Below are 9,697 nucleotides of genomic sequence, written 5' to 3'. Positions count from 1 at the left end.
CGTAGATAAAGTCTGGTTCTCTGTTGAAGCCGAGGCAGCTCGCCTGCTTCCTGAAATGTTCCAGCTCAGAGTCCTTCAAGGTTGTTCCTCTTGCTGGAGACAAAACAACAAAACAGGATGAATGCTTCACATATGAAATGTGTTTTATTTATATTTAGACATGTTTTCTCTCAGGCTTGTTCCTTCCTACCAAACAGATGAAGACCACTCATGATGTGCTCCTCCGCTGTAATGTCATCGTTGAGTCCCATCTTCTTGTACATTTTGTCCAGGTATGTGACGGTGCGGTTGAAGCTATAGAGCAGACAGCCGTCACAGGTCGGCAACATGTGGTTCAGGGATGTGAAGTTGTCGACTGAGGACAGAAACTGTATATTAATCATCTCCACTGAAAATCTACCAATGTTCTTCTGGTAGACTTTCCAGAAACATATTTTGTGTTTGATATATTCCAGCGATGTCCTCAGACAGGACAGAGGTTCTCTTCACTTTCCCTGTGCTGCAGAGGTTGTGTTTGTTTTAATCAGTGATGATGGAAGTTGAAAGAGTCCACAGCCATGCTATCAACTCTGTAGCATCTGAAGTCAGCAGGACGATATGTGTGATGAATCTGCAGCTTTTAATAATCAGAAACATGATCTCTCTGGCTGGATTCTCTGACTGACAGAACTAACACAACAAAGATGTAGAAACTCCAGCATGGTGTTGGATCAGGTAACTTACATTTCATTATTAGAGTATTGTCTTCAACGGTTGCGTTCATGTTTAAAGACAGGCAGGTTCCATTTCTGAGAAAGAGACAAGAGGAAGAGCTGAGTTCATCTTCGAACATCATGTATACCTTCTCCTCCATGTGAGCTTCAAAAGTTAAGATTCCTCCCACTGCTGAACACTGAGTGATCCGTTTGAAAGCTCTAAGTGGACATTGAGCTGGAATTGTTTCCTCAAACTACTTCTCAGGTCAATGTCCTTTTACTATTATTACAAATATTGCTCCTGGACTTTTTAGGGTGTCCTTCCAGTGGAGAAAACATGTCAATGCTAAACATGTTGAAAGTGTATTTTGATTGATCTATAATTTACAGAATGTGTACATTGTCTGTACATGTTAAATTGTTAACAACTCACAACTTGTTCTCCGTAGACACATTAAGTGCATTTGGGCCGAATGTTGACGGGATGACATTATTCTTGTAGCTCTCGATGTTCTTCATGAAGCCGTTGTAAACTTCATTATCAGTGTAACCAAAGAGGAAGTGTGACTTGCCGTATATCTGTACACAAACAGGAAGTCAGTTAGTGAAAGCAGACACAACCATCATTCAATAATGGGTTGAAAATTGGACTAATTCTCTAATATTGAATCTTTTAAAATGAATTACATTTGAACCTGTTTAGTGGAGCATAACACAAAGCCTTGAAGCAGAAGGAGACTAGGTCTTTATCAATATCGACTACCCCGAGTTTGGTCCTTTTCTCTGATATTCGGGCTTCACTACAACACAACTGTGCCACTGATTTGTGATTATTTTTCAGTTTCTAACGGAATCCTCAAAGACTCTTAGAACCATCTGCATGAAAAACATTCAGTCCACTGCACGCTATATACATATATATTTGACCTGTTCCCAAGTTGCAGCACTGATCCAAACACATTAGCTAACTACCTGGAGCAGAAACAGTCACTTCTTGGCAAATGGTTGAAGTACTTTTTCATTGTGTTATTGTGTGTTCATCTTAGAAATGTTTGCTGCGCTCTGACTCAACGTAATGCCAACGCTAAAGGCATAAACTGAGGAGCAACTTCCCAAATAGCTGAATTCTGCTTCAGTGCTAATGCCTCATAGACAAACCCAGACAGATGAAGACTTACCATGGAGGGCTTCATAGACAAAGGCGTGATTAGAGGCCGGCATTCCTCAGGTGTCAGAGCCCAGCTGCTCAGAAACAGCCCCGCGACCAGGAAATGAGTGCTGAGCCACAGATTCATGATGCTACAGCTGTGAAGGAAAACACAGAGATCTCAGATGAAAGCTGCTCGTCACAGAAGTAACAATGACTGAGGCTCATCCGAGCTGGTCAGCCTTTTAAGAAGCTGCTGGGGGCTTGGTTTGTTCCCCAGTATCTACAGACGAGAAAGCCTTCCCCAGAATTAGGTTGGACGTGTTTGCCAGCAGGTCCAAAGGGTACATCAGGTCGGGGTGTAGGATTTCATAATGACAATTCTGGGTTTGTGTATTAAGCAAATTATTTACTGATTTGTTGAATTGTCCTTATCTACCAACGCACACAAACACACTGAGTATACAAAGCAGCACATGACGGCTTCAATCCAGCTCAAACTGGCACGCAGCCTGACCTCAGACATACTGTCATAAGTGTGCACAGTGACTCCCAAGTGGGCACTCAGTAAGCATGCTATGGGCCCACAATGAACCCCAATGGAGACCCACTCTGATCAGTACCTCACCTGGACCCCAAAGGGTACGGTCCATTCATGCACCGCACTTCGCAATGATAACGTAGCACACAGTGAGCTGGGCTCCAAATCTCTGAACTCAATTTCACCCCAATAATATTGATGGTTGCCTGTTGGAGAAACATTGATGGTTGCCTGTTGGAGAAACATTGATGGTAGCCTGTTGGAGAAACATTGATGGTTGCCTGTTGGAGAAACATTGATGGTAGCCTGTTGGAGAAACATTGATGGTAGCCTGTTGGAGAAACATTGATGGTAGCCTGTTGGAGAAACATTGATGGTTGCCTGTTGGAGAAACATTGATGGTTGCCTGTTGGAGAAACATTGATGGTTGCCTGTTGGAGAAACATTGATGGTAGCCTGTTGGAGAAACATTGATGGTAGCCTGTTGGAGAAACATTGATGGTTGCCTGTTGGAGAAACATTGATGGTAGCCTGTTGGAGAAACATTGATGGTTGCCTGTTGGAGAAACATTGATGGTAGCCTGTTGGAGAAACATTGATGGTTGCCTATTAGAGAAACATTGATGGTAGCCGATTGGAGAAGTATTGACGGTAGCCTGTTGGAGAAACATTGATGGTAGCCTGTTGGAGAAACATTGATGGTTGCCTGTTGGAGAAACATTGATGGTAGCCTGTTGGAGAAACATTGATGGTAGCCTGTTGGAGAAACATTGATGGTAGCCTGTTTGAGAAACATTGATGGTAGCCTGTTGGAGAAACATTGATGGTTGCCTGTTGGAGAAACATTGATGGTAGCCTGTTGGAGAAACATTGATGGTTGCCTATTAGAGAAACATTGATGGTAGCCGATTGGAGAAACATTGATGGTTGCCTATTAGAGAAACATTGATGGTAGCCGTTTGGAGAAGTATTGACGGTAGCCTGTTGGAGAAACATTGACGGTAGTCTGTTGGAGAAATATTGATGTTGCCTATTGGAGAAATATTGATGTTGCTTGTTGGAGAAATATGGATGGTTGAAAATGTAGGACTATGTAGGCTTCTTTTTTTCCAGTATTTACAAACTAGAAAGCTTTCCCCCAGAATTAGTTGAGCAATGTTTGCCAGCATACTCCCCTGCAGGTCCAAAGGGGATTTCAGGTCAGGGTGTAGGAATAATCAGGATACTGTGGGGTTTGTTTATTAATCATTCACTGATCTGTTGAATTATCTTTGGCCTACATTACTGAATATATGTTAATGGCCTCAAGACTCAGGGAACTTGGTCTAGTTGAGAACTGAAGAAAAGAGCACAGTAAGATACTGTTTATTTTGAATATTTTACATTGAAACTGATTAAGGACACAAGAAGGTTTCTGTTTCCGAAAAGTGACTCAAAGAATGAGTCAAGAGCCCTAAACATCAAAAATATTTAAGCTGTAATTTGTGTGAACTGTAAAGAAAATAAAAGCATGTGTGAAAGTCTCTCAATTTATTCATACTGGATGAAAGTCTGTTTCTGAACTGCAGAAATTGAGACGTGTTATTTGTGTTCACATGTTTGTTCCAGCTCGAGGTTTTTTGTCAAGAGATTTACAGGGACAAGAAGTCTAATCGATATTAATAAAGGTTCAGTTATGCTGGATCCATGTAGGGGGATTAATGAAAAAGCTACAGATAAACGTATAACAAATAATCTCATAATTAAGACTTCTGTATCTCACAAATATCTCGTAATTTGTATTCCTCCGACTAGTTTTTGCTTTGAGTAATACATGTGAATGTGATTCTGGAAGAATCTGGTTTCGTGTTCAGGAACCAGGTCTTTCAGGGTGAAACCACAGAAGAAAAAACATTGATGGTGATAAGACAGAACGGCAATATTAATGGATTTAGTTCTTTTATATAGTGGTCTTACTTTGGGGTCTATTCAAAGTGAGCTGACTGATCTCTGACCAGCTCCTGTGTGCAGTGAACTCACAGATGTGCAAACAACCATCACTGGGATTCTGCAGCTTTTGGATTTCTAAGTGGACTTATGGACGTCAGATGTGAGCTGCACTGAATCTAAAAACGTGTGTCATAACTCCAAGAGGGAGTTTGATTCCTGATGCAAACTGAAGCAATCAGTCTCCAAGTGTTTGAAGTGAGCATGTTCAAGTTAACCTGATAGTTATACGTCAACGAAAAGTTGATTTCACGCCACTAATTTCTTTTAACGTTGGCAATAATTTGGTCACTCGATACACAACTTGTATGAAGACCAGAAAGCAAAACTAGTGGGGGATGTGGGGAAGATGACGACAGTTGCATCCATCGGAGAATGTCAAGCTGTGTTTGAACTCAGCCTCCACAGATGGCGTTCAAGCTGCGAACATGAACGGACATGTTTGCGCTCGACGTGCTGTTTGTTGCATTATTCTCTGAAACACCAGCGGACGTACAAACAAAATTAAACATGAATACTTTATATACACGCCAACATTAGCATTAGTAAGATGTGTTATTGAGGTTATCGAGGTTCAAATGAATGAGGAAATTTCTCAACGTTTTTCGTGGAAACGGCCGGACGAATCTCTTAGAAAAGTCATAGCAAACAATTACCGATCAGGCCGCACGTCTTGATGTATTTTGTTGCATGTGGTGGCAACATTGTGGGAGGAGACACGCGGCAAACTTTGCACGGAAGAAGCAGAATTAGAAGAATAGTAGTAATCCTGGAGGATTATAGTCAGTGTGGCTGTTGCGTAACAAGGCTGTGGCTACAATGACTAGGTTGTGTTATTGACGATATTGAGGTACATTATACATACGCAAACATTACCAGTAGTAAGATGTGTTATTGAGGTACATAATATATATGCCAACATTATCACAGCTCTGTGGAGCCGTGTATTCCTATAGACCTCAGTAGTAATGACTTCATGAACTTCTTCAATGAAAAGATTTGAACTATTAGAGGCAAGATTGATGATCTCTTGACCTCAACTACTGCCGATCTGTCATCAAGAGGAGTGGCCTTGGAAACGGCTGTATGCCCTGGTGAATATTTGGATAGCTTTTCCCACATCAACCTTGACCAATTGTCTTCAATGGTTTCTACTTCTAAACCGTCTACCTGTCTCTTGGACCCCATCCCAACGAGGCTGCTTAAAGACGTGTTGCCTTTAATTGGCACCTCTCTGCTGGATATTGTCAATGTGTCTTTGCTAACAGGCAATGTACCACATTTACACCCCTGTAAACTGTCTTTAAAATGCTGTGTGATATTCAATCTGGAGCGCTCACTTCCAGAGTCGTTGCTGCTCTGTGTCGCTGTGTAACTTTTGGGCCCAATGACAAATACGTTTGAAAATCGGTGAGTCACTAAAATTGGGAAGATATTGATCCAGAACGACCGTATTGGGTTACAGAAATCACCGTAGGGATGAATTTGGAAAACACAATCTTTTTTATTGTATTCTTTTTTTCTCTATTTAGATTTGGATGTTGGTTCAGCTCACTCTGTAGTGTTTTTTTCTGAAAGGGGATTGTAGCAGTTGAAGAGGAAGGAAGGGAAAAAAGGGTGGATGTTTGACTTGACACCTGTTCAATTTTGCCGGGACACTCCTTAGTCCAAAAGTCAACATTAAAACCAAAGATAAATGTCGTCATTTCCAAAATTCAGAACATGTTCATCTAAGAAAATATTCTGCTTCAATATAAATTAGTTTCCATTTAGCCTTTCAACAACATTTTCAAGACAATAAAAACATTGTTTGCTCACCCGCACACACCTGCATTTACCTGGCAGTGTGTAGCAATCTAACAGCACTAAGAATAACAATAAATCATATTTCTTTCCCATTTAAAACCTGTTAAGCCCGAGTGGCCCCCAATAAGGTGAGTGAGAAGTTGGGAAAAGACTGTGAAACAATCGACTAATCACAAACAAATATAATGATGTTGCACATGACATTAAACAGCAGATACTGGGCTACAATAATATATGAGCCGTTTATACATGCTCAAAACACAACTCCAACACCAAATAAATGAACAAATATTCATTTCCACATCTGGCCAGCGACTCAACTCAGGGTACATCCCAAGTCTCTTAATCACATCCCTGTTTCCTTCACTTGCCTCTTTTACGTTACATTTCATTTAGCTGACGCTTTTCCCCAAAGCGACTTACAATAAGTGCATTCAACCATGAGTACAAACTCAGAACAAGAACCAAGAAAGTACAATTCACAACAAGGCATTCTAGTAGCAATCTAACAGCAGTAAGAATAACAAGAAATCATATTTCTTTTCCATTTTTAATGTTGTTGACATCATAACATAGGACAATAGACATTCAAAGCTTCATTGATAAACCTCAATAGAGGCTTTATATATAAAAGATATGACATTTGGTATAGCCATGTTGTGATTTGAACATATGTTTTATGCTAAATGTAGTAGTGTGTGATTTTTGCCATTGCTGTGTATTGTTAACGGATTTCTAATAGGAATGATATATACATTTGCAATCTTATTTGTCCACTCCCATGCACTCCACACAGTATCTTTACCTCAACTCTCTCCATCCACACCTCCACAGTTTGAAAACCTGTTTGTGTTTCATTAGATTATGAATACAAAAGACATGTTTTTAGTCACTTTTTGTCTCTACTCAGTTTCAGTTGAAATATCTAATGAGTGTTGCTCTTCGTCGATCATCTTCAGCCCCTCGCCTTCAGCACAGAAATCTGCAGACAGAGAGACAAAAAGAAAGAAATCAGTTCAGTCTGTCATCACACGTCTTCATGTCATAGTTTAATCAGACAGGTCTAAAAGGTGAAGCACCGTTCTTGGGGTCGTAGATAAAGTCTGGTTCTCTGTTGAAGCCGAGGCAGCTCGCCTGCTTCCTGAAATGTTCCAGCTCAGAGTCCTTCAAGGTTGTTCCTCTTGCTGGAGACAAAACAACAAAACAGGATGAATGCTTCACATATGAAATGTGTTTTATTTATATTTAGACATGTTTTCTCTCAGGCTTGTTCCTTCCTACCAAACAGATGAAGACCACTCATGATGTGCTCCTCCGCTGTAATGTCATCGTTGAGTCCCATCTTCTTGTACATTTTGTCCAGGTATGTGACGGTGCGGTTGAAGCTATAGAGCAGACAGCCGTCACAGGTCGGCAACATGTGGTTCAGGGATGTGAAGTTGTCGACTGAGGACAGAAACTGTATATTAATCATCTCCACTGAAAATCTACCAATGTTCTTCTGGTAGACTTTCCAGAAACATATTTTGTGTTTGATATATTCCAGCGATGTCCTCAGACAGGACAGAGGTTCTCTTCACTTTCCCTGTGCTGCAGAGGTTGTGTTTGTTTTAATCAGTGATGATGGAAGTTGAAAGAGTCCACAGCCATGCTATCAACTCTGTAGCATCTGAAGTCAGCAGGACGATATGTGTGATGAATCTGCAGCTTTTAATAATCAGAAACATGATCTCTCTGGCTGGATTCTCTGACTGACAGAACTAACACAACAAAGATGTAGAAACTCCAGCATGGTGTTGGATCAGGTAACTTACATTTCATTATTAGAGTATTGTCTTCAACGGTTGCGTTCATGTTTAAAGACAGGCAGGTTCCATTTCTGAGAAAGAGACAAGAGGAAGAGCTGAGTTCATCTTCGAACATCATGTATACCTTCTCCTCCATGTGAGCTTCAAAAGTTAAGATTCCTCCCACTGCTGAACACTGAGTGATCCGTTTGAAAGCTCTAAGTGGACATTGAGCTGGAATTGTTTCCTCAAACTACTTCTCAGGTCAATGTCCTTTTACTATTATTACAAATATTGCTCCTGGACTTTTTAGGGTGTCCTTCCAGTGGAGAAAACATGTCAATGCTAAACATGTTGAAAGTGTATTTTGATTGATCTATAATTTACAGATTGTGTACATTGTCTGTACATGTTAAATTGTTAACAACTCACAACTTGTTCTCCGTAGACACATTAAGTGCATTTGGGCCGAATGTTGACGGGATGACATTATTCTTGTAGCTCTCGATGTTCTTCATGAAGCCGTTGTAAACTTCATTATCAGTGTAACCAAAGAGGAAGTGTGACTTGCCGTATATCTGTACACAAACAGGAAGTCAGTTAGTGAAAGCAGACACAACCATCATTCAATAATGGGTTGAAAATTGGACTAATTCTCTAATATTGAATCTTTTAAAATGAATTACATTTGAACCTGTTTAGTGGAGCATAACACAAAGCCTTGAAGCAGAAGGAGACTAGGTCTTTATCAATATCGACTACCCCGAGTTTGGTCCTTTTCTCTGATATTCGGGCTTCACTACAACACAACTGTGCCACTGATTTGTGATTATTTTTCAGTTTCTAACGGAATCCTCAAAGACTCTTAGAACCATCTGCATGAAAAACATTCAGTCCACTGTACGCTATATACATATATATTTGACCTGTTCCCAAGTTGCAGCACTGATCCAAACACATTAGCTAACTACCTGGAGCAGAAACAGTCACTTCTTGGCAAATGGTTGAAGTACTTTTTCATTGTGTTATTGTGTGTTCATCTTAGAAATGTTTGCTGCGCTCTGACTCAACGTAATGCCAACGCTAAAGGCATAAACTGAGGAGGAACTTCCCAAATAGCTGAATTCTGCTTCAGTGCTAATGCCTCATAGACAAACCCAGACAGATGAAGACTTACCATGGAGGGCGTCATAGACAAAGGCGTGATTAGAGGCCGGCATTCCTCAGGTGTCAGAGCCCAGCTGCTCAGAAACAGCCCCGCGACCAGGAAATGAGTGCTGAGCCACAGATTCATGATGCTACAGCTGTGAAGGAAAACACAGAGATCTCAGATGATAGCTGCTCGTCACAGAAGTAACAATGACTGAGGCTCATCCGAGCTGGTCAGCCTTTTAAGAAGCTGCTGGGGGCTTGGTTTGTTCCCCAGTATCTACAGACGAGGAAGCCTTCCCCAGAATTAGGTTAGACGTGTTTGCCAGCAGGTCCAAAGGGTACATCAGGTCGGGGTGTAGGATTTCATAATGACAATTCTGGGTTTGTGTATTAAGCAAATTATTTACTGATTTGTTGAATTGTCCTTATCTACCAACGCACACAAACACACTGAGTATACAAAGCAGCACATGACGGCTTCAATCCAGCTCAAACTGGCACGCAGCCTGACCTCAGACATACTGTCATAAGTGTGCACAGTGACTCCCAAGTGGGCACTCAGTAAGCATGCTATGGGCCCACA

The 9,697-nt window shown here is 41.0% G+C and overlaps 1 protein-coding gene across 1 annotated transcript; it reads right to left on the bottom strand.

The window, feature by feature from the left end:
- Positions 1-7,040: 7,040 nt before the first annotated feature.
- LOC117739350 lies at positions 7,041-9,278 on the bottom strand. The gene is made up of 6 exons (XM_034545706.1): positions 9,140-9,278; positions 8,395-8,540; positions 7,990-8,054; positions 7,457-7,621; positions 7,255-7,359; positions 7,041-7,157 (listed from the first exon to the last, which is right to left on the bottom strand). Exons 1-6 carry the CDS (start codon positions 9,254-9,256, stop codon positions 7,078-7,080), a joined length of 678 nt encoding a protein of 225 aa, XP_034401597.1. The 5' UTR covers positions 9,257-9,278; the 3' UTR covers positions 7,041-7,077.
- Positions 9,279-9,697: the final 419 nt, after the last annotated feature.

Source organism: Cyclopterus lumpus, chromosome 11 (genome assembly GCF_009769545.1).
Source record: "Cyclopterus lumpus isolate fCycLum1 chromosome 11, fCycLum1.pri, whole genome shotgun sequence".
Lineage (NCBI taxonomy): Eukaryota > Metazoa > Chordata > Actinopteri > Perciformes > Cyclopteridae > Cyclopterus > Cyclopterus lumpus.
The sequence above is the reverse complement of the archived record's forward strand: the minus strand, read 5'-3'. Positions and strand labels throughout refer to the sequence as shown.

Excerpts from the sequence above, each read along its gene's own strand:
- LOC117739350 (XM_034545706.1), bottom strand. The coding sequence starts at position 9,256 with ATGAATCTGTGGCTCAGCACTCATTTCCTGGTCGCGGGGCTGTTTCTG. Across the intron at positions 8,541-9,139 it reads TGTCTATGACGCCCTCCATG|ATATACGGCAAGTCACACTT; the intron begins GTAAGTCTTCAT and ends GTTTGTGTACAG. Across the intron at positions 7,622-7,989 it reads CAATACTCTAATAATGAAAT|TCGACAACTTCACATCCCTG; the intron begins GTAAGTTACCTG and ends TTCTGTCCTCAG.